General features: G+C 51.5%; 1 protein-coding gene across 1 annotated transcript in view; it reads right to left on the reverse strand.

Annotated features, from left to right (window-relative positions):
- Window positions 1–1,355: 1,355 nt before the first annotated feature.
- Window positions 1,356–26,429, reverse strand: part of LOC142475566 (dynein regulatory complex protein 11-like) — a 32,789-nt gene continuing 7,715 nt past the window's right edge. Inside the window, exon 2 of the mRNA XM_075581363.1 lies at window positions 1,356–1,952. Within this exon, the coding sequence (XP_075437478.1) occupies window positions 1,577–1,952 (376 nt within the window). The 3' untranslated portion in view covers window positions 1,356–1,576. The remainder of the gene's footprint in view (window positions 1,953–26,429) is intronic.

The following is a 26,429-nucleotide window of genomic DNA, read 5'->3' on the forward strand; positions in this document are numbered from 1 at the left end:
TTTCCCAGATACTAAGATTTGTATCTGTAATGTGACTGCACTCTCTCAGTGTACTGCATATGCACTGTCTGTATATATGTTACAGGTCCATTTACACAATTGCTCTAAGATATTTAATCTTTTGGACAAGTGTACTTGTATAAACTTGTGATATGGTGATTATGTTAAGATGCAAATGTAGGGCAAATTGCTGTTTGGCAATAGTATACTTTTGGTCCTCAGTATATGCGCTATACATACCTCTTGCCTAGGAGATCCTACTGTATATACAGTATGTACATTGATATATGCGTTATGGCGATAATGTTAAGACGCAAATGTAGGACAAACTGCACGTGGCAATAATATACTTTTTTGGTCCTCAATACATGTGATATACACACACGCTTTGACTAGGAGGCATTACATACATTGTGTGTACTGGAATAGCATCTGGTTACTGATTTGATTATCACCAACACTATCATTATAGTTTGATCTCCTTACCCCCTCCCGAGAAGGAGATATTACCTATATCCCATACGCCGTCTCTCCCACTAGGGATTTTAACCTTTACACTGTAAATAATATTGTTCACATCGTTCGTCGTTCTATGGATTGTAATAAACTTTTATTATTTTTTTAATTTTAATATTTGATTGTTACTAGTTCACCATAAGGTGGTTCCTGGACTCTATTCTTGGGTTATATGTATCGACAGTAGTTAATACAAGATTAATACCCTACCTATAGTGTTTTGACTTTTTGAGTGCAATCTTATAGGGCTTTAGTGACTCCTGGCGGTCATCTGTTCAAGTGTATACAAGTATTTGTTTCCCTATGCATCAAGTCCTATATGTATTATTAGGTGAGTGGTTTGTCATTATGTTTCTGTGACAGATGTCTATCCATCCCCCCCTGACCGGTACCCAGCATCCCCCGACCTGTACCCAGCACCCCCCGACCTGTACCCAGCACCCCCCGACCTGTACCCAGCACCCCCCGACCTGTACCCAGCACCCCCCGACCTGTACCCAGCATCCCCCGACCTGTACCCAGCATCCCCCGACCTGTACCCAGCACCCGCCGACCTGTACCCAGCACCCGCCGACCTGTACCCAGCACCCGCCGACCTGTACCCAGCACCCGCCGACCTGTACCCAGCACCCGCCGACCTGTACCCAGCACCAGCCGACCTGTACCCAGCACCCGCCGACCTGTACCCAGCACCCGCCGACCTGTACCCAGCACCCGCCGACCTGTACCCAGCACCCCCCGACCTGTACCCAGCACCCCCCGACCTGTACCCAGCACCCCCCGACCTGTACCCAGCACCCCCCGACCGGCACCCAACCCGCTCTGACCTGCACCCAACCCGCTCTGACCTGCACCCAACCCGCTCTGACCTGCACCTACTGTACCAAAAACACAGAGACTTGCAAGCACAGTGCTCTGACCTACACTAACCTGTCCTCAACACACCCTGCCCATCTCATACACACATTGATGAGAACATATGCAGCTCTGCCTTTTAAACAGCCCCACCTTCTCATTCACAGCTCTCCATCCTCGCTTATCTCCTCTTTCACCTCGATAACTACCCTCTGCTCACACTACTCCCCCTCTGCCCTCTGTCCCTCCTGCCCCGGTTCACCGGTGTGAGTTTGAGGTCCTGTAGCAGGTCATCCATATAGTGATACTCAGATAGCTGTGTGTCCACCAGCTGGTGTTTGATCTCCACGAGCCGGCCCATAACGCCATCCAACACCTGCCGGACCATCCTCCTCTTCTGGGGGTGAAGCATCTGGTCGTACACCCACTCCAGCTTGCGGAAAAGCTGCAGGTACTTCACGTAGAGAGGGGTCAGGAACCGCAGCAGGTCCTTCTCCAACCACACAGGCTTTACCGGACCCTCCTGGGCCAGCAGGTCCTTGAGTGACCCATGACACTCTGACAACATCCGGTCACATGTGCTGAGGACAGAGAGACACGAGAGAGGTGATACCACATCCAGATTCATGTGCTGAGGCCAGAGGGACACGAGAGAGGTGACACCACATCCAGATACATGTGCTGAGGACAGAGGGACATGAGAGAGGTGACACCACATCCAGATACATGTGCTGAGGACAGAGGGACATGAGAGGTGATACTACATCCAGATACATGTGCTGAGGACAGAGGGACACGAGAGAGGTGACACCACATCCAGATACATGTGCTGAGGAGAGGGGGACATGAGAGGTGACACCACATCCAGATACATGTGCTGAGGAGAGGGGGACACGAGAGAGGTGACACCACATCCAGATACATGTGCTGAGGACAGAGGGACATGAGAGAGGTGACACCACATCCAGATACATGTGCTGAGGAGAGGGGGACATGAGAGGTGACACCACATCCATATACATGTGCTGAGGACAGAGGGACACGAGAGGTGACACCACATCCAGATACATGTGCTGAGTACAGAGGGACACGAGAGAGGTGACACCACATCCAGATACATGTGCTGAGGACAGAGGGACACGAGAGAGGTGATACCACATCCAGTTACATGTGCTGAGGAGAGAGACACGAGAGAGGTGATACCACATCCAGTTACATGTGCTGAGAACAGAGGGACATGAGAGATGTGATACCACATCCAGATACATGTGCTGAGGACAGAGGGACACGAGAGAGGTGATACCACATCCAGATACATGTGCTGAGGAGAGGGACACGAGAGAGGTGATACCACATCCAGTTACATGTGCTGAGGACAGAGGGACACGAGAGATGTGATACCACATCCAGTTACATGTGCTGAGGAGAGAGACACGAGAGAGGTGACACCACATCCAGATACATGTGCTGAGGACAGAGGGACATGAGAGAGGTGACACCACATCCAGATACATGTGCTGAGGAGAGAGACACGAGAGAGGTGATACCACATCCAGTTACATGTGCTGAGGACAGAGAGACACGAGAGACGTGATACCACATCCAGATACATGTGCTGAGGAGAGGGGGACATGAGAGAGGTGACACCACATCCAGTTACATGTGCTGAGGACAGAGAGACACGAGAGACGTGATACCACATTCAGATACATGTGCTGAGGAGAGAGGGACACGAGAGATGTGATACCACATCCAGTTACATGTGCTGAGGAGAGAGACACGAGAGAGGTGATACCACATCCAGTTACATGTGCTGAGGACAGAGGGACACAAGAGAGGTGATACCACATCCAGATACATGTGCTGAGGAGAGGGACACGAGAGAGGTGACACCACATCCAGTTACATGTGCTGAGGAGAGGGGGACATGAGAGGTGACACCACATCCAGATACATGTGCTGAGGAGAGGGACACGAGAGAGGTGATACCACATCCAGTTACATGTGCTGAGGACAGAGGGACACGAGAGGTGACACCACATCCAGATACATGTGCTGAGGACAGAGGGACACGAGAGATGTGATACCACATCCAGATACATGTGCTGAGGAGAGAGACACGAGAGAGGTGACACCACATCCAGTTACATGTGCTGAGGAGAGAGACACGAGAGAGGTGATACCACATCCAGTTACATGTGCTGAGGACAGAGAGACACGAGAGAGGTGATACCACATCCAGTTACATGTGCTGAGGACAGAGGGACACGAGAGAGGTGACACCACATCCAGATACATGTGCTGAGGAGAGGGGGACATGAGAGGTGACACCACATCCAGATACATGTGCTGAGGAGAGGGGGACACGAGAGAGGTGACACCACATCCAGATACATGTGCTGAGGACAGAGGGACATGAGAGAGGTGACACCACATCCAGTTACATGTGCTGAGGAGAGGGGGACATGAGAGGTGACACCACATCCATATACATGTGCTGAGGACAGAGGGACACGAGAGGTGACACCACATCCAGATACATGTGCTGAGTACAGAGGGACACGAGAGAGGTGACACCACATCCAGATACATGTGCTGAGGACAGAGGGACACGAGAGGTGACACCACATCCAGATACATGTGCTGAGGACAGAGGGACACGAGAGATGTGATACCACATCCAGTTACATGTGCTGAGGACAGAGGGACACGAGAGAGGTGACACCACATCCAGATACATGTGCTGAGGAGAGAGACACGAGAGAGGTGATACCACATCCAGTTACATGTGCTGAGGAGAGAGACACGAGAGAGGTGATACCACATCCAGTTACATGTGCTGAGAACAGAGGGACACGAGAGAGGTGATACCACATCCAGATACATGTGCTGAGGAGAGGGACACGAGAGAGGTGATACCACATCCAGTTACATGTGCTGAGGACAGAGGGACACGAGAGATGTGATACCACATCCAGTTACATGTGCTGAGGAGAGAGACACGAGAGAGGTGACACCACATCCAGATACATGTGCTGAGGAGAGAGACACGAGAGAGGTGACACCACATCCAGATACATGTGCTGAGGACAGAGGGACATGAGAGAGGTGACACCACATCCAGATACATGTGCTGAGGAGAGAGACACGAGAGAGGTGATACCACATCCAGTTACATGTGCTGAGGACAGAGGGACACGAGAGACGTGATACCACATCCAGATACATGTGCTGAGGAGAGGGGGACATGAGAGAGGTGACACCACATCCAGTTACATGTGCTGAGGACAGAGAGACACGAGAGACGTGATACCACATTCAGATACATGTGCTGAGGAGAGAGGGACACGAGAGATGTGATACCACATCCAGTTACATGTGCTGAGGAGAGAGACACGAGAGAGGTGATACCACATCCAGTTACATGTGCTGAGGACAGAGGGACACGAGAGAGGTGATACCACATCCAGATACATGTGCTGAGGACAGAGGGACACGAGAGACGTGATACCACATCCAGATACATGTGCTGAGGAGAGGGACACGAGAGAGGTGACACCACATCCAGTTACATGTGCTGAGGAGAGGGGGACATGAGAGGTGACACCACATCCAGATACATGTGCTGAGGAGAGGGACACGAGAGAGGTGATACCACATCCAGTTACATGTGCTGAGGACAGAGGGACACGAGAGGTGACACCACATCCAGATACATGTGCTGAGGAGAGAGGGACACGAGAGATGTGATACCACATCCAGTTACATGTGCTGAGGAGAGGGGGACACGAGAGATGTGATACCACATCCAGTTACATGTGCTGAGGACAGAGGGACACGAGAGAGGTGATACCACATCCAGTTACATGTGCTGAGGACAGAGAGACACGAGAGAGGTGACACCACATCCAGATACATGTGCTGAGGACAGAGGGACACGAGAGATGTGATACCACATCCAGATACATGTGCTGAGGAGAGGGGGACATGAGAGGTGACACCACATCCAGATACATGTGCTGAGGAGAGGGACACGAGAGAGGTGATACCACATCCAGTTACATGTGCTGAGGACAGAGGGACACGAGAGGTGACACCACATCCAGATACATGTGCTGAGGACAGAGGGACACGAGAGATGTGATACCACATCCAGATACATGTGCTGAGGAGAGAGACACGAGAGAGGTGATACCACATCCAGTTACATGTGCTGAGGAGAGAGACACGAGAGAGGTGATACCACATCCAGTTACATGTGCTGAGGACAGAGAGACACGAGAGAGGTGACACCACATCCAGATACATGTGCTGAGGAGAGGGACACGAGAGAGGTGATACCACATCCAGATTCATGTGCTGAGGAGAGAGACAAGAGAGAGGTGATACCACATCCAGTTACATGTGCTGAGGAGAGAGACACGAGAGAGGTGATACCACATCCAGTTACATGTGCTGAGGACAGAGAGACACGAGAGAGGTGATACCACATCCAGTTACATGTGCTGAGGACAGAGGGACACGAGAGAGGTGACACCACATCCAGTTACACATACAGATAAAGAAAGGACAACATTCGGAAGAGTCATTTGACTTTTACCATCTTTTTGTAAACAGTCCGGTGACTGGAATAATAAGGATGTTTATCGTACTGGCCAGGCGATTTATTTCCTTAACCAGAATTACAATTCTTTTCCTCTAAATTTCTACAGATAAAATCAGGCAGAATATATTATAGACACAAAGCCAACTAGAAGCTCAGCATTTTTAAATTAGTTTAAAAAAAAAAAAAGTTAATATGATATGGGGAAAGAGAAGGATATCTTTATTAATTTAGTTTGCAGGATCAAACAGTTTTGTTTTCCTATTTATTAGAATAGGTGAGAAAATATGTGTCTGTTATTTTTGTAAAAGCTGGTTGAATGTGTGAGAGAAGTGTAAAACTCGGTTTGTTTTGTGCCTGTGCTCTGTGCTCTTTTTGTACATCAAGCAATTCCATTAAGGTTATGTTTTAAATACTGTTATCCTTTGTGTGATATTGTTCACATGTAATAAGATGTGAACAAAAAGGAGGGATAGTATTGCTGGTATTATTGCTGTTTTGTCTATCAGTGTGGCGATAGGCGTAGCCGGCCTTCATTAATAAAAGTGGAGCCCGGCTGGCTGCCCCTGAAACCGTATGGCAAGGGCTGAGAGTGTCAGATCTTGGGTCTAATATTGTTCCTTACTGTATTGCCTGTAAATTTGTTCCCCTTATACTGTCCCCCATAGGGTTATGAGATAGGAACTGTGTGTGTGGGGGTAACTGTGTGTGTGTGGGGGTAACTGTGTGTGTGTGGGGGTAACCGTGTAATCCCAGTGGGCTAGTTAATGCATTCTCTGTGTATTCCCTGTGCCTCATGGGCCCGTTGCTGCCTGTGCAAGCTTATAAGTGGATTGCCTTGTATGGCTGCAGAGGGGAGTCTCCTGGCACATGAGGGAAATGGGGGGGAGGGGGGTATTTTAACCTGTCTTGCCTGCCAGCAAGGTATTCTTAGCTGGTGTCTTAGAGAAGGTTTAGAACCCCACATGATAGGTGCAAATGGAGGAGTGCAAGCTCTTGTGTCTACATGTTGGTTTTATGTGTTCTAAAACCTGCAATGCATTGTGTTTGTCCTGTGATTTAAACCCAGGTTGGTGAATTACATGTGAATAAGCATCCCAATGCCCCAGCTCAGATATGGAGTGCCTGAAAGTGAACTGACCCTGTTATTTCCTATGTCATATTCCCTTAGTGAACTGTAAAATTTCTTGTGTGTCAGTTTTAGGGGGATATTTGGGTGGAAATATAATTATTTTGGTTGCAGGAGTTGTGGGGCCAACGTGCTGGTAGTCATTTAATTCTCCCCAGCGAGCAGGCATGATTTGACGGTGCGCAGGGTGAATTACACCAGGGCTTCCCTGTGTCCCCCAGACTCCTGGATTTGGAGCCCAAATCACCCCAAGTTATTTCCCTAATAAGTATAAGGTCCCCCAAAGTATATTCTCTGTTTCTTGTGTTTCCGAGGTCCTTTCCGAATAAACCGCAGTTTGTTTTTTTGCCTGTTTTGCCTTGTGACTGATCCCTTAAATATAAAGGTGTATTTGGCCTGCCCTCCCGTGACAATCAGATATAATTTTCTCTCATGGGAAGACCAATGGTCACCCTAGGTACCTTGCAGATTTAATGTTGTATGATTATGCTCTAAACAGACGATTTTAATCAATGTCTATTGTGTGAAACTAATGCAATTGTCTGAGTGTCTCATGTCCAGGTGCAGTCCTTCCAATTAGATGAAGATAAAGGTGACACAAAAGCGCTTTTCATCTAAAGTGGAGAGGCCTATTCCAGATTCTACCCCGTCAGAGTATTTTTCCTGGATCCATGTTACATAAGTGCACCCACAGTCGCTTCAAATTACACCTCAACACAGGAGGGAAGGCCTAAAGACACAGCCGTTCTCAGTTGGTGTTTTGGGTCACAATAAAACCCGGCACTAACCAAAGAAGGAGAGAGGTTTATATGAAAATCCGGACCTCAATATATGAACTTTGAACTTTTTAATAACCTTTTTTACAGGTTTTATTATTTTAATTACAATGTTTATGCTTTTAGGTTTATATAAGTGGTGATCACATGAAGACGATAGGGTAGTAACAGGAATATTTTGTTTAGTAATATTTCTTTTGTTTTATTGTCCTGTGTATAGCACATATGCACACCTTTTTGTTATATAATGCAATCCTGGTAAACAAAGCCCACATCTTATGTGCAATGTAACCCAATGTACTATCCATACCCAATAGGTTGCACCCCAGGAACACGAGAGTTATATTTAACCCCTTGGAAAAGGACAATAAGTTATAAGATATAGATGAACTATATATATAAGAATTGGTTACGATGGGAGTAGAAATACGAGTTTGCTCTAGGGAGGTTATTGACTCTGTGATAGGATAGATACAGTATTATCCTGCAACTAGACCAGGTTAAGTTATTTGGGAAAGTGGTTCCAGTGTTTAAAGGTAGAGATGAGGGTTGGGATTTGTTGGGACTTGGTGGTTAGATTATTTCGCTGGGAGCGAAGCTAGTGGATGTTTTTGTATGCGTGTCTGTCCTACTCATTACTCTCTGTGTTATGAACAGCAAAACTTTGGTCCAGAAGTACGTTGCAACCCCCCCCGCCCCCATCGATGCTATGTCTTTTTTTGGTGATGAACAGTGTTCGACAAACCGATACATTTGCTCGCCCCGGGCGAGTGGATTTAACCCCCGGGCGAGTAAATATTGGCCCAAGCAGCACACGTTTGGTACTAGGTGGCGAGTAGATTTTTTTGTGTGGCGAGTAGATTTTTTGGTGATTTGTCAACCACTGGTGATGAAGATGTCAGCAGTCCCCCAGAAGAAGAGACCAACAAAGAAATCAACTGGGCCGATACAATGGCCAGAAAGGAATCAAGTTATGCACTGTGGGACTATTTTTTTGGTCCGGCAGGACTATGATATGGTTAACCGTTCTTTAAAAAGACTGTCTCTAAAGGATAAGAGGGGGCTGAGAAGATTGGATATGAGGAAGGTGGGAAGGTCACCCAAGGGCGTGTGTCAACCACAAGGAGAGGATCACAAGTCAGCCATTTTGACTATGGCAGCCATTTTGTCTGTTCCGATATTCTGAGTAAATATAGTATGTAAGATGTATGTGTTGTGCAGTCGCTCCTAGGAAATATTCACCCCCACCAACCCCCACTTATTCTCAGAAATAGAATTTGCCTGCTTTTCAAATAATGTCCACCCTACCTAAGCAAAGAATACGAAATTGAAAGGCATTAATTATTAAAAGTAGCTCAGTTAAGAGAGTTGCGGGAGGGGGCGCATGCGCGACGGGATCGGAGATGGAGGCTTGATCTGGGTGCTCCGTTTCCCGCCGGCGATATTTAGCACGATACAGTGATAAAAACCCAATAAAACTCAAAATAAAATATCACCCCTGACTCAGCTAACAGCGCTGGACACAAAAGGATGGCAGCGACTCGCAAAAAGCCTAAGCAGAGGGTAGATGTGCGCACCTACTTCACCGGCGCAAAAAAGCCCAGAGAGACGGCTAATATGGCGGCATCTGAATCTGACTCCGCACCGGAGTTAGAGATGACTACGGAGGAGCCCACGGGTTCCCTCAAACAGGAGATTGCACAGTTACTCTCCGACTTAAAGACCTTCTTCCGAGGGGAGGTGGACCAGCTGAGAAAGGACATACTGGGCATCGGTAACCGCACGAGCGCACTGGAGGAGAGGGTGGAGGAGACCTCCAAGTGCCAAGGAGAGATGGGAGCCCAAATTGCTAGGCTGGAACGGAGGGTGGCCGAGCTGGAGGAACGCCACGAAGACAGCGAAAACCGGGACAGGCGGAACAACCTTCGGGTCAGGGGCATACCGGAGGAAATCCTAGACCCTGAGCGGCTGATTAACAGGTGGATGACATCTATAATGCCAGGGAAATCTGAGGCCGAATTAGTTATGGACCGGTGTCACCGCGCACTGCGAGGCCGCCCATTGCCCAATAACCCTCCCAGAGATATCATACTCCGCCTGCATCATTTCACCACTAAGGAGGAAATCTGCCGTCTGACCAGGGCTACCCCACTGGTGCCATTCGAGGGGATAGAAATGGCCATCTTTCAGGACATTTCCCCAGTCACACTGGCGCGAAGGAGGGCCCTCCAACCCATCACAAAACTCCTCCGAGACAAGGAGATCAGATACAGGTGGGCCTTCCCCTTCGCGCTGGTCGTAGTGCAGAACGGCCGGACCCAGGCACTGAAATATCTAGCTGATGGGCCAGAGTTCCTGAAGAGGTTGGGGCTCCCGGACACGCTGCAGCTGCCAGTGGCACCAGAGACATACCCTCCCCGTCCCGCTGTGTGGAAGAAGGTGGGAGCAGCAAGCGGACAGCGGAGAGACAAAGCAGGTCCGTCGAGACCAGTCTGAGGTTCAGGACAATAATCACAGTTGCAGGGTGCTGCCTGCCCCGGGCCCTGGCCTGCCCCCCTGTTGGCCATTGAAGGTGGGGGTGAGGAGGGGAGGGCCACGTTGAATGGCTTCCCTCTGCCGCCTCCGGTTCCCCTTCCCCCCCCCCCCCTGCCCCTCGGCTCGGCTCCGTCCCCCCCCCGTCCCGCCTGCGGGGCACCCGATGACCCGATCAGCTTAACAAAAGCTGGACCCGCCACAGGACAAAAGAGGGAAAAAAATTAAAAATCCGAACAGATAAGCATTTCCACTCACCAAGATGGCGGACCAGCAACACACGAGGGTCAGGGTGATGAAGAAGCGCGAAGGAGCAATGGAGGAGCGGTTTTGGCGCGAAGTCTGGGAGCTCTGCTCGGCTCCACCTGCAGGACACGCCTTCCCTCTCTGCTGCTCACGGGCGGATATGAGGACGCTGCCGCGATGACGTCAGGAGGCGGACCCGCCCGGTCCATGGACGACCCGGAAGTGACAGCCGCGGAAGCGGATGAGTCCCACGGACAGCCATGGAAGGCGACGGAGAAGGCTCTTAGGGGGTACGCGCACTCCCCCGCGAAGAAGCTGGAGAATGGGACAAGACCCCTGAAGGGACATAACAACGTGGCTGGCTGAGGTCTTATGGCCGGGTTTAAGCTCGGCAGCTCTTTAGATAAGAGGGGGGGGGCGGGGGGCTGCCGGATTCTTGCCGGTGCACGGAGTGCGCTCCGGTCGGGGGGGGGGGGCTCGGGGAGCTGTTCGAAAAGTTTTAAAAAATGTTATATATGGTTAAATATATAAATAGAATGTTAGATATTGAAACTGGAAAGAGAGACAGGGTCAACTGCAGTTTAGGCTGACACCTTTACACAGTCAAGGGGGTAGCAAGTGAGTGTCACTTTAGGCAGTATAGGGCAGTTAACTATACAGCTGCGTTAACAAGGGATTACTCAATGGTTAAGTATGGGTTAAGTTTTGGCTAACACTATAGTTAGCTTACTGATTATGCAGATACTGTTGCATCGCCGGCGGGGGGGCAGATGGAGGCCCTTGTCCCCGCCTGTTGGCATGTGCCTTTCTGACGGGGCTGCGGTCCTACACCGCGGCTCAGTCAAAGACCTGGGAAGGCGTGGGGAGAACTACCCCCCACGAGCCTGGAAAGGAGGGAGGGAGAGTCCAAGGCGTGACTGCTATTCCCAGGCAGAAAACCATAGGTCGTTTAGGATCAATTTGGTTTTATGTGTGAATGTTGTGTGGTTCTGTGTTTTTTGTTTCCCCCCCCGTTGTCTCCCCCCCCCACCTTCAGACCTCCCCAGAGGAAAAGCAAAGGCAAAGACAAGATGGATTCAACCCAGCCGTCACCGGCGGTACCCGCAGACACGAGGCCCGGGTAGGTTATTTCCTTCTGCTACAGACCTAGACTTCATATACACACACCCATGGCACTGACGTTTATATCACAAAATGTTAAGGGCTTTAATTCGCCACAAAAGCGTAGAATCGCCTTCGCAGAATTTAAACGCCGGAAAGCGGATGTTCTCTTCCTTCAAGAGACACACTATAGTTCAAGTAAAAATCCAGGGTTCATAGACAAAAACTTCAGACGATTTTACCTAGCTTCAGCTAAAGAAAAGAAAAAAGGGGTCGCTATACTATTTCACAACCGAGTCCCGTTTGAGGTTGAACGAATAAAGCGTGACCCAGAGGGTCGATATCTCATTTTAGTGGGTCTTCTGCAGCATTGCAGGGTGACCCTAGCATGCGTTTACGCCCCATGTGAGCGTGACCCGCAGTTCTTTGACGCATTTTTCCTCAAACTTCAAAGATGGGCAGTCGGAAACGTTATAGTAGCGGGAGACTTTAACAAAGTTCTGGACCCCCGCATTGATAGATCCCCTAGACAAGAGCGAGACAGACAGGCAGGAGTCACAGCACTGCTGGAAGGACTACGGAGAGGTTGTCTGGTTGACATCTGGAGGGAGCAGCATCCCGGCGAACGTAGTTACTCGTTTTACTCACACCCCCACGACAGTTATAGTAGGATCGACCACTTCTTTGTCTCGGGCAGAATGGTCCCCCAAATATCCGACACTATAATTCATGACATTACATGGTCGGACCATGCATCAATAGAGCTACGATGCACACAAATTAGACCAATTAGTCCCGGAGCAAATTGGAAACTAAATGAATCCCTGATTAAGATCCCAGAAATTGAGCAGACAATTAAAGATGAGATCAGACAGTTTTTCTCACTGAACATGGGTACAGTGGATTCTCAAATAACGTTATGGGAAGCCCACAAAGCCACGCTGAGGGGAACATTGATCAGTCTTGCAGCAAGACGAAAGAAACTAAGGGAGGCCAAATTGACCCAACTATATAAGAGGCTACATGAGCTCTCCATACTCCATAGCCGATCAGGTGGAGGGGATATCTTAAAGGAGTTGAAAGATGTAAGGATTGAACTTAACCTCCTCCTTACTTCCCGGGCCGAGAGGGACATGAGTTGGACAAAGAGGAAATTTTTTGAAAAAGCCAACAAGCCGGACACCATGCTAGCTAACCGGATCCGCAATAAGCAGCCAAACTATAACATCCAGGCAATCAAGACCAAAACAGGAGATATGTCCTCCAACCCTAAACGAATAGTGGAAGAGTTTAGACTTTTTTATGAGCAGTTATATAACGGGGAGAAGGTTGCACATAGCACAAAAACTAGCGCCACACTCCAGTCTTTCCTGAGAGAGGCGGATCTCCCTAGGCTGAGCAGATTGGAGCACGAGGCAATCCAGAGGGACTTTTCATTAGAGGAGTTGGTAGGGGTTATTAAGAACCTAAAACCCTCCAAGGCCCCAGGCCCAGATGGATTTTCCAATTTATACTATAAAAAATTTGTAGGGATTTTAGCGCCGCACATGCTCAAAATGTTCAATGGGGTATTGTCGGGGGAACCCTTCGCGGCCCACATGCTCCAGGCGTCGATATCTTTAATACATAAGAAGGACAAAGATCCCACAAATTGCCAAAGTTACAGGCCGATATCATTAATCAACTCAGACATCAAAATTTATTCTAAACTACTTGCTAACAGATTGAGTGCGATCCTGCCAAGGCTTATTCACCCAGACCAGGTTGGATTTATTAGGGATAGACAAGCGGCCGATAATACCAGAAGGATAATAGATATTATTGATTTCATCAATACCAACGGGCTCCGTGGCATAGCACTAAGCTTAGACGCGGAGAAAGCCTTCGACAGGATTGACTGGCCATACATGGAGTCTACGCTTGGAGCATTTGGGTTCAGAGGGAGAATATTAGGGGCAATTAAAGCATTATACACAACCCCGGCAGCTAAGGTAGTACACCAAGGCTTCCCATCGGAGCTGTTTAATATCAAAAGCGGAACCAGACAGGGCTGCCCACTTTCGCCCCTGTTGTTCGCCTTATGCGTGGAACCGCTAGCAGCGCACATTCGTAGCAACCCGGACATCTCCGGAATCCAAATTAGGTCGCAAGAACACAAGGTGGCGCTATACGCAGATGACATTATTCTGACACTGACAAAGCCACTCACCTCGCTACCCAATCTGTTCGCCCTACTGGAAAAATTTAGTAGCATATCGGGTTTTAAGATCAATCAGGCTAAATCAGAGGCGCTCAGTCTGAATTTGCCGAGAGACATGGAGAAATTAATAGAAATTAATTTTAAATTTCAATGGCAGCCGAAAAAGATAAAGTATCTAGGGGTACATATTACTAAACAGAGCTCCACTCTCTATCAGGCAAATTATCCACAGCTCCTACGGGCTTTAACAAAGGAGCTCAAAATATGGTCCACTTACGGAATTTCCTGGATTGGTAGAATCTACTGTGTTAAGATGAACCTTCTCCCACGTTTACTATATCTCTTTCAAACTCTTCCGATACCAGTGGTACGATCAGAGATTAAAGAACTACAAAATTCAGTCACAAAATTTATTTGGCAAAATAAAACACCACGGGTAAAAATGACAATTATGCAACGATCCAGGGAGACAGGAGGCTTGGCAGTGCCGAGTTTGTTGGCATACTATAAAGCGGCCCAATTATGCCAAATTACACAGTGGCATGGGAATCCAGAGCTGAGACGCTGGGTGGCATTAGAGAAGGAGGTCTGCGCCCCGCTTGCAATCGAAAACCTGATTTGGTACCCAAAAGCTAGACTGAAAGACCTAAAGGATCCTCTGTCCTCCGTGCTCAACTCACTGTCGGTCTGGGAAGCGGCCAAAACTAATCACTCATTAACCTCTAAACACACCTTAATGGCCCCATTATACGGGAATCCAGATTTTGCTCCGGGTTTAGTTGGCAAAAACTTCACACATTGGCAAAACAGGGGGTTCCACAAACTAAAAGACCTGGAGGGACGCGACACCATTAAACCGTTTGATCTAATACAGTCAGAAACTGGCATCTCCAACACAGAATTTCTTAGATACCTCCAGGTCAGGGCATTTTACACCAAACACACTATTAGACCGCCGTTAACTAATTTTGAGAAGCTCTGTGGTCGAGGCACCGACACACGGGGACTTATATCTGCTCTGTACGGGGTGGTGGTCGGTTCTGACAGTGACGGTTCACACAAACCCAGGTTCATGACTCAATGGGAAACGGATCTGACGGAGCCACTGGAGGACGATGACTGGGCTGAAATTTTTAAGGCGGCAGCCAGCAGTTCGATCTGTACAACATTAAAGGAGAACTCATATAAAGTACTAATGCGGTGGTACCTCACCCCAGTTAGATTGGCAAAATTCGCGCCGGGAGCTTCCCCGCTCTGCCCCAGGCAGTGCGGGGAACAGGGGGACCTGTTACACATGCTGTGGTCTTGTCCACGAATTAGACCCGTATGGATCCAAATTAGAGATTGGCTACAGAGGCTCTTTCTGGGCCTCAAAATTCAACTAGATCCGTGGGTGTTCCTTCTAGGCAAACCCACGACAGACGTATCTAGATCAGGGAACAAATTGATCGCACACTTTGCTACGGCTATGAGATGCGAGACTGCAGCATTGTGGAAGCAGAATGCAATTCCATCATTAGATAAAATTCGGAATAGAATTTGGTTTGTTTGCCAGATGGAAAAATTGACAAGTCTGGTCAACGACACTGGCCCAAAGTTTCAAAAAGTCTGGTTGCCTTGGCTGGCACAGACAGACATCCCAGGGGTGAGCAATGCCTCCATCTGGCTTTAATAGCGGCAGGTGAGTTCTCCTTGGATGGCGAGCAGAAGCTGCAATCAGCCATATACGAGAGAGACAGTATGCCCGCCACGGGAGGACGCTAACACGGATCCATTACCCCCTATATTCACTACCCGGTGCCTCACCGAATCAGTTGGACGTAACACCTGACCTACGGACCAGGAGCGGAGAACATCGTACATCAGAAAGGATTCCTCTGCCCCCCCCCCTTCCCCTCCCCCTCACCCCCCCTTCCTACCCCCACACCCTCCTGTCTCCCTTCTCCCAGGTTGGTATGAATGGCGGTATGTATGTTGTTTGTCCCATGGAAAGCTTTTTATTTTGACAATGTGACAACTGTATGTTATACACTTTGAAAAACACAATAAACAGAATGTTGAAAAAAAAAAAAAAGAGAGTTGCGGGAGGTCTAATACCTTTTTAGGAATGTATGATTTATATGCAAAAGGGGATTCCTTAGTAGTCAATATAGATGCCGTTTTTAACGATACTAAAGACGCTATTTTAAGGCTCAGTAGCAAATAGCAACAGTATTGCAAAATTGTATGGCACTAGATTATCTGTTGGCAGCACAAGGAGGGGTTTATAAGTTAGTGGGTAAAGAATGTTGTGTTTATATTGATGACCAATCAAAAAGTATACATCATGACATGGACACTCTACCAGAAATTCAATCTAGAATGCGAAAGGAACCAAAAGGGTTCGATTGGACATTTGGTCTTGGAAATTGGCTAGGTGCGTTGGGAATTAAAATTCTTTATGGAATCATGGCAATCGCAAGTTTATTACTTTGTGTGTATATGTTAATTCAGATGGCTAAAAGTGTAATCAGCTCTATTTTTGCCAAAAGAAAGCTGCTTCTGCTTCTAGCTCTATAGTTATGTATATGTTTCCCACAATGAGAGCGAGAAATACCAATAGTCTTGGTACTCGTCAACCACCCATATGTTCATCTCTTATTATCAAACGAGATACCTAAAAGAGATAGGTTTCAGCATCCCCATGGTCTCTTGGTGGTTTCTCCCTTGGAGTTTTTCCTCTCCTGAGTGGTGTGCAGAAGAATAAATGGGACTGGTCGATTGGATTGTTCTTCCAGAACAAAAGGAGGGTATGTAAGGTTAAAAACTGTATCTGTTAGCTCTGTTCTTTTCTGGGACTGAACAGGTTAAAATAAGTATGTGTCAAGCTCTGTTCTCTCAGAGACCAAATGGTAAAAGTATTCTAGCTTTGGACCAGCTGCCCAGGATATCTATTACATAAGAAATAAGATTATAAGAAACAAGACCACTAGTCATGTTTCTGACCCCATTAGCAGTTATTGACCTTTTATCCCTGTTCTCGCCAATTTAAGCCAGATGGCAAATGTCATTTTAGATGTATGATCTATACATGGGAACTTAGTTTGTAACAGATGTATAGAATTGACACACAATGTTTTGTCCTTGTCTTGGGTATAAAATAACTGCCCTGACCCCATATTAAACGGAAGTGAGAACTCAACCACCTTGTGTGCATTGAATCTTTGCTTCTCCGAGCTCGTAACTATCATATCTGAGACCAGAAGCATATAGCAGCTGCCGGGGTCCGCACATGCCCGTGTGATAAAGGGGGACGGAGGCCCCCTGGGGACATCGTAACAATGCGTTTATACGCACGGGGTCCGCACATGCCCGTGTGATAAAGGGGGACGGAGGCCTCCTGGGGACATCGTAACGATGCGTTTATACGCACAGGTTCTGCACATGGCCGTGTGATAAAGGGAGCCGGAGGCCTCCTAGGGACACCCTAACGATGCGTTTATACGCACGGGGTACGCACATGGGCGTGTGATAAAGGGGTGCGGAGGCCTCCTTGGGACATCGTAACGATGCGTTTATACGCACGGGGTCCGCACATGGCCGTGTGACAAAGGGGAGCGGAGGCCTCCTGGGTACATCATAACGATGCGTTTATACTCACGGGGTCCGCACACAGCCGTGTGATAAAGGGAGGCGGAGGCCTCCTGGGGACATTCTAACGATGTGTTTATACGCACGGGGTCCGCACATGGCCGTGTGATAAAGGGGGACGGAGGCCTCCTGGGGACACCCTAACGATGCGTTTATACGCACGGGGTCCGCACATAGCCGTGTGATAAAGGGAGCCGGAGGCCTCCTGGGGACACCCTAACGATGCGTTTATACGCACGGGGTCCGCACATGCCCGTGTGATAAAGGGGGACGGAGGCCTCCTGGGGACATCGTAACGATGCGTTTATACGCACGGGGTCCGCACATGGCCGTGTGATAAAGGGGACGGAGGCCTCCTGGGGACATTCTAACGATGTGTTTATACGCACGGGGTCCGCACATGGCCGGGTGATAAAGGGGGACGGAGGCCTCCTGGGGACATCGTAACGATGCGTTTATACGCACGGGGTCCGCACATGGCGGGGTGATAAAGGGGGGCTGAGGCCTCCTGGGGACACCCTAACGATGCGTTTATACGCACGGGGTCCGCACATGCCCGTGTGATAAAGGGAGGCGGAGGCCTCCTGGGGACATCGTAACGATGCGTTTATACGCACGGGGTCCGCACATGGCCGGGTGATAAAGGGGGACGGAGGCCTCCTGGGGACATCGTAACGATGCGTTTATACGCACGGGGTCCGCACATGGCCGGGTGATAAAGGGGACGGAGGCCTCCTGGGGACATTCTAACGATGTGTTTATACGCACGGGGTCCGCACATGGCCGGGTGATAAAGGGGGACGGAGGCCTCCTGGGGACATCGTAACGATGCGTTTATACGCACGGGGTCCGCACATGGCGGGGTGATAAAGGGGGGCTGAGGCCTCCTGGGGACACCCTAACGATGCGTTTATACGCACGGGGTCCGCACATGCCCGTGTGATAAAGGGAGGCGGAGGCCTCCTGGGGACATCGTAACGATGCGTTTATACGCACGGGGTCCGCACATGGCCGGGTGATAAAGGGGGACGGAGGCCTCCTGGGGACATCGTAACGATGCGTTTATACGCACGGGGTCCGCACATGGCCGGGTGATAAAGGGGGGCGGAGGCCTCCTGGGGACATCGTAACGATGCGTTTATACGCACGGGGTCCGCACATGCCCGTGTGATAAAGGGGGGCAGAGGCCTCCTGGGGACATCGTAACGATGCGTTTATACGCACGGGGTCCGCACATGCCCGTGTGATAAAGGGGGGCAGAGGCCTCCTGGGGACATCGTAACGATGCGTTTATACGCACGGGGTCCGCACATGCTGTGTGATAAAGGGGGACGGAGGCCTCCTGGGGACATCGTAACGATGCGTTTATACGCACGGGGTCCGCACATGGCCGTGTGATAAAGGGGGGCGGAGGCCTCCTGGGGACACCCTAACGATGCGTTTATACGCACGGGGTCCACACATGCCCGTGTGATAAAGGGAGGCGGAGGCCTCCTGGGGACATCCTAACGATGCGTTTATACGCACGGGGTCCGCACATGCCCGTGTGATAAAGGGGGACGGAGGCCTCCTGGGGACATCGTAACGATGCGTTGATACGCACGGGGTCCGCACATGCCGTGTGATAAAGGGGACGGAGGCCTCCTGGGGACATCGTAACGATGCGTTTATACGCACGGGGTCCGCACATGGCCGTGTGATAAAGGGGGGCGGAGGCCTCCTGGGGACACCGTAACGATGCGTTTATACGCACGGGGTCCGCACATGCCCGTGTGATAAAGGGAGGCGGAGGCCTCCTGGGGACATCGTAACGATGCGTTTATACGCACGGGGTACGCACATGGCCGTGTGATAAAGGGGTGCGGAGGCCTCCTTGGGACATCGTAACGATGCGTTTATACGCACGGGGTCCGCACATGGCCGTGTGACAAAGGGGGGCGGAGGCCTCCTGGGTACATCGTAACGATGCGTTTATACTCACGGGGTCCGCACACAGCCGTGTGATAAAGGGGACGGAGGCCTCCTGGGGACACCGTAACGATGCGTTTATACGCACGGGGTCCGCACATGCCCGTGTGATAAAGGGGGACGGAGGCCTCCTGGGGACATTCTAACGATGTGTTTATACGCACGGGGTCCGCACATGGCCGTGTGATAAAGGGAGGCGGAGGCCTCCTGGGGACATTCTAACGATGTGTTTATACGCACGGGGTCCGCACATGGCCGTGTGATAAAGGGAGCCGGAGGCCTCCTGGGGACACCCTAACGATGCGTTTATACGCACGGGGTCCGCACATGCCGTGTGATAAAGGGGACGGAGGCCTCCTGGGGACACCCTAACGATGCTTTATACGCACGGGGTCCGCACATGGCCGTGTGATAAAGGGGACGGAGGCCTCCTGGGGACACCCTAACGATGCGTTTATACGCACGGGGTCCGCACATGGCCGGGTGATAAAGGGAGGCGGAGGCCTCCTGGGGACATTCTAACGATGTGTTTATACGCACGGGGTCCGCACATGCCCGTGTGATAAAGGGGGGCGGAGGCCTCCTGGGGACACCCTAACGATGCGTTTATACGCACGGGGTCCGCACATGCCCGTGTGATAAAGGGGGGCAGAGGCCTCCTGGGGACACCCTAACGATGCGTTTATACGCACGGGGTCCGCACACAGCCGTGTGATAAAGGGGGGCAGAGGCCTCCTGGGGACACCCTAACGATGCGTTTATACGCACGGGGTCCGCACATGCCCGTGTGATAAAGGGGGACGGAGGCCTCCTGGGGACATTCTAACGATGTGTTTATACGCACGGGGTCCGCACATGCCCGTGTGATAAAGGGGGGCGGAGGCCTCCTGGGGACACCCTAACGATGCGTTTATACGCACGGGGTCCGCACATGCCCGTGTGATAAAGGGGGGCGGAGGCCTCCTGGGGACATCGAAACGATGCGTTTATACGCACGGGGTCCGCACACAGCCGTGTGATAAAGGGGGGCAGAGGCCTCCTGGGGACACCCTAACGATGCGTTTATACGCACGGGGTCCGCACATGCCCGTGTGATAAAGGGAGGCGGAGGCCTCCTGGGGACATCGTAACGATGCGTTTATACGCACGGGGTCCGCACATGGCCGGGTGATAAAGGGGGGCGGAGGCCTCCTGGGGACATCGTAACGATGCGTTTATACGCACGGGGTCCGCACATGCCCGTGTGATAAAGGGGGGCAGAGGCCTCCTGGGGACATCGTAACGATGCGTTTATACGCACGGGGTCCGCACATGCCCGTGTGATAAAGGGAGGCGGAGGCCTCCTGGGGACATCCTAACGATGCGTTTATACGCACGGGGTCCGCACATGCCCGTGTGATAAAGGGGGACGGAGGCCTCCTGGGGACATCGTAACGATGCGTTTATACGCACGGGGTCCGCACATGCCGTGTGATAAAGGGGACGGAGGCCTCCTGGGGACATCGTAACGATGCGTTTATACGCACGGGGTCCGCACATGGCCGTGTGATAAAGGGGGGCGGAGGCCTCCTGGGGACACCCTAACGATGCGTTTATACGCACGGGGTCCGCACATGCCCGTGTGATAAAGGGGGGCGGAGGCCTCCTGGGGACATCGAAACGATGCGTTTATACGCACGGGGTCCGCACATGGCCGGGTGATAAAGGGGGACGGAGGCCTCCTGGGGACACCCTAACGATGCGTTTATACGCACGGGGTCCGCACATGCCCGTGTGATAAAGGGAGGCGGAGGCCTCCTGGGGACATCGTAACGATGCGTTTATACGGACGGGGTCCGCACATGGCCGTGTGATAAAGGGGGGCGGAGGCCTCCTGGGGACACCCTAACGATGCGTTTATACGCACGGGGTACGCACATGGCCGTGTGATAAAGGGGTGCGGAGGCCTCCTTGGGACATCGTAACGATGCGTTTATACGCACGGGGTCCGCACATGGCCGTGTGACAAAGGGGGGCGGAGGCCTCCTGGGTACATCGTAACGATGCGTTTATACTCACGGGGTCCGCACATGGCCGTGTGATAAAGGGGGGCGGAGGCCTCCTGGGGACATTCTAACGATGTGTTTATACGCACGGGGTCCGCACATGGCCGTGTGATAAAGGGGGGCGGAGGCCTCCTGGGGACACCCTAACGATGCGTTTATACGCACGGGGTCCGCACATGCCCGTGTGATAAAGGGAGGCGGAGGCCTCCTGGGGACATCCTAACGATGCGTTTATACGCACGGGGTCCGCACATGCCCGTGTGATAAAGGGGGGCAGAGGCCTCCTGGGGACATCGTAACGATGCGTTTATACGCACGGGGTCCGCACATGCCCGTGTGATAAAGGGGGGCAGAGGCCTCCTGGGGACATCGTAACGATGCGTTTATACGCACGGGGTCCGCACATACCCGTGTGATAAAGGGAGCCGGAGGCCTCCTGGGGACACCCTAACGATGCGTTTATACGCACGGGGTCCGCACATGGCCGTGTGATAAAGGGAGGCGGAGGCCTCCTGGGGACACCCTAACGATGCGTTTATACGCACGGGGTCCGCACATGCCGTGTGATAAAGGGGGGCAGAGGCCTCCTGGGGACATCGTAACGATGCGTTTATACGAACGGGGTCCGCACATGCCCGTGTCATAAAGGGGGGCGGAGGCCTCCTGGGGACATCGAAACGATGCGTTTATACGCACGGGGTCCGCACATGGCCGGGTGATAAAGGGGGACGGAGGCCTCCTGGGGACACCCTAACGATGCGTTTATACGCACGGGGTCCGCACATGCCCGTGTGATAAAGGGGGGCGGAGGCCTCCTGGGGACACCCTAACGATGCGTTTATACGCACGGGGTCCGCACATGGCCGGGTGATAAAGGGGGACGGAGGCCTCCTGGGGACACCCTAACGATGCGTTTATACGCACGGGGTCCGCACATGGCCGTGTGATAAAGGGAGGCGGAGGCCTCCTGGGGACATCGTAACGATGCGTTTATACGCACGGGGTCCGCACATGGCCGGGTGATAAAGGGGGGCGGAGGCCTCCTGGGGACATCGTAACGATGCGTTTATACGCACGGGGTCCGCACATGCCCGTGTGATAAAGGGGGGCAGAGGCCTCCTGGGGACATCGTAACGATGCGTTTATACGCACGGGGTCCGCACATGCCCGTGTGATAAAGGGGGGCAGAGGCCTCCTGGGGACATCGTAACGATGCGTTTATACGCACGGGGTCCGCACATGCCGTGTGATAAAGGGGGGCGGAGGCCTCCTGGGGACATCCTAACGATGCGTTTATACGCACGGGGTCCGCACATGCCCGTGTGATAAAGGGGGATGGAGGCCTCCTGGGGACATAGTAACGATGCGTTTATACGCACGGGGTCCGCACATGCCGTGTGATAAAGGGGACGGAGGCCTCCTGGGGACATCGTAACGATGCGTTTATACGCACGGGGTCCGCACATGGCCGTGTGATAAAGGGGGCGGAGGCCTCCTGGGGACACCCTAACGATGCGTTTATACGCACGGGGTCCGCACATGGCCGGGTGATAAAGGGAGGCGGAGGCCTCCTGGGGACATCGTAACGATGCGTTTATACGCACGGGGTCCGCACATGCCCGTGTGATAAAGGGGGACGGAGGCCTCCTGGGGACATCGTAACGATGCGTTTATACGCACGGGGTCCGCACATGCCCGTGTGATAAAGGGGGACGGAGGCCTCCTGGGGACACCCCAACGATGCGTTTATACGCACGGGGTCCGCACATGCCGTGTGATAAAGGGGACGGAGGCCTCCTGGGGACATCGTAACGATGCGTTTATACGCACGGGGTCCGCACATGCCGTGTGATAAAGGGGGACGGAGGCCTCCTGGGGACATCGTAACGATGCGTTTATACGCACGGGGTCCGCACATAGCCGTGTGATAAAGGGGGACGGAGGCCTCCTGGGGACACCCTAACGATGCGTTTATACGCAAGGGGTCCGCACATGCCGTGTGATAAAGGGGGACGGAGGCCTCCTGGGGACATCGTAACGATGCGTTTATACGCACGGGGTCCGCACATAGCCGTGTGATAAAGGGGGGCGGAGGCCTCCTGGGGACACCCTAACGATGCGTTTATACGCACGGGGTCCGCACATGCCGTGTGATAAAGGGGGACGGAGGCCTCCTGGGGACATCGTAACGATGCGTTTATACGCACGGGGTCCGCACATAGCCGTGTGATAAAGGGGGGCGGAGGCCTCCTGGGGACACCCTAACGATGCATTTATACGCACGGGGTCCGCACATGGCCGGGTGATAAAGGGGGGCGGAGGCCTCCTGGGGACACCCTAACGATGCGTTTATACGCACGGGGTCCGCACATAGCCGTGTGATAAAGGGGGACGGAGGCCTCCTGGGGACACCCCAACAATGCGTTTATACGCACGGGGTCCGCACATGGCCGTGTGATAAAGGGGACGGAGGCCTCCTGGGGACATCGTAACGATGCGTTTATACGCACGGGGTACGCACATGCCCGTGTGATAAAGGGGGGCAGAGGCCTCCTGGGGACATCGTAACGATGCGTTTATACGCACGGGGTCCGCACATGCCCGTGTGATAAAGGGGGGCAGAGGCCTCCTGGGGACACCCTAACGATGCGTTTATACGCACGGGGTCCGCACATGCCGTGTGATAAAGGGGACGGAGGCCTCCTGGGGACACCGTAACGATGCGTTTATACGCACGGGGTCCGCACATGCCGTGTGATAAATGGGGACGGAGGCCTCCTGGGGACACCGTAACGATGCGTTTATACGCACGGGGTCCGCACATGCCGTGTGATAAAGGGGACGGAGGCCTCCTGGGGACATCGTAACGATGCGTTTATACGCACGGGGTCCGCACATGCCCGTGTGATAAAGGGAGGCGGAGGCCTCCTGGGGACACCCCAACGATGCGTTTATACGCACGGGGTCCGCACATGCCGTGTGATAAAGGGGACGGAGGCCTCCTGGGGACATCGTAACGATGCGTTTATACGCACGGGGTCCGCACATGCCCGTGTGATAAAGGGGGACGGAGGCCTCCTGGGGACACCCCAACGATGCGTTTATACGCACGGGGTCCGCACATGCCGTGTGATAAAGGGGGACGGAGGCCTCCTGGGGACATCGTAACGATGCTTTATACGCACGGGGTCCGCACATGCCGTGTGATAAAGGGGGACGGAGGCCTCCTGGGGACATCGTAACGATGCGTTTATACGCACGGGGTCCGCACATGGCCGGGTGAGCAGTGGTACTGTCCCCGTGTTACTGATATTACATTGATACCTCTTCCAGCTCCTCACACATTGCTGCACTATGTGTGTTTCTCTTTCTTTATTCACATACGTGCCCCCAACATCACTATTACACAGTGGGGGGCAGTGACAGTGGAGGGTGGGGGGGCAGTAACAGTGGGGGGGTGGGGGCAGTGACAGTGGGGGGTGGGGGGGGGGCAGTGACAGTGGGGGGTGCAGTGAAAGTGGGGGGTTGTAGAGGGAGAAAGGGGGTGGCCTGGTATTAAAGGGGTTGCACCCCATATGGCCATCCCCTGACCTCACCAGAGACCAGGGGTTAACTGGACTGCAGTCCAGGGATGAGGTTTGCACCTTATCATACCTTGAAAATGTATGTCCCCCTGTTCCCATGTTTCATTATAAGCATGTATTTTAATGTTTTAAAGTGCATTTCTGTATCTCCAGTTCTGGAGGTCGCAGAGAGTTCATATTTGGCCAATATGTAGAGTCACTGTAGGCATTAAAAACTGGCAAAGGTCGACCCACTGAGCCCACCAGAATGGAACTTATTAATATGTGTAGATATTAAAGTATATGTATTTTATTTTGGATCTGTTCTGAAAATGCAGACGCCATTTGCTAGGCTAATAGGTCATGAAGGGCAGACGGCTGAGTAGCCTAAGCACGGTGATCAGAAAGTAACTGCCCTGATTGTTTACCCAATGTCTAGGGATGAAGTATTAGTCAATCAACAAACCATGCCAGTCTAATTGTTATCTGAGGGCGGAGAATCATTAAACTGGAGTGGTTTGTATGTGTTATGTCTACACCTACAGACAATGCAGATACTTCATTTAGTAAAACGGATCGTTGCCCCTGATTTAATTATGGGGCTACCCATAGAGTCCCAGTACACATGAGCTAATTAGCTGGAGGGCATGGGTTAGTCTGTGTCTCCACGTTAGGGATTGGATACAGATAATTAAGAATAGGGTGGCACAGGTATATAAACTGTGGCAACCCTACAGTTTTTAGTTGTACTTCTGATACCACCTGGAATGTCACCGGATTGCTGGAGAATTGCTAGCTGATACTTCTCCCTTCCCCAACCCTAAGTAAGTGTCACCTTCTTGTCTGTTAATTGTACTATATTGCTGTGTTCACCTTCTTTAAGGAATAAATTATATTTTATTATATCTAAGCCTCGTTCAGTTCAACCCAGATATGTGGTGTTTATTATATCTTGTCATAAGCTACAGTGACAGCCCATACAATAAATCCATTAGGATTCGCGGATGCATATAGTCTTAAAGCTGTCCCCTCCTAATCTGGAGCTAGGGATCGACTCAATACCCGTAATCCTAAAACTGGTCGGATCTTTCCATGCATCATAGAAAAGTGTTGAGGAACACTATGAGTGAGGACACCTCTAATAATGGCCCGTCGGTGTTCCAAAAGTCTAATGCACAAGGAACGCTTTGTGCGTCCAATGTACTGTACATTGCAGGCACAAGACAAAGCATACACAACATGTGTTGTCAAACAGTTAATGTTAC

The sequence above is a fragment of the Ascaphus truei genome, unplaced genomic scaffold, assembly GCF_040206685.1.
Source record: "Ascaphus truei isolate aAscTru1 unplaced genomic scaffold, aAscTru1.hap1 HAP1_SCAFFOLD_1271, whole genome shotgun sequence".
NCBI lineage: Eukaryota > Metazoa > Chordata > Amphibia > Anura > Ascaphidae > Ascaphus > Ascaphus truei.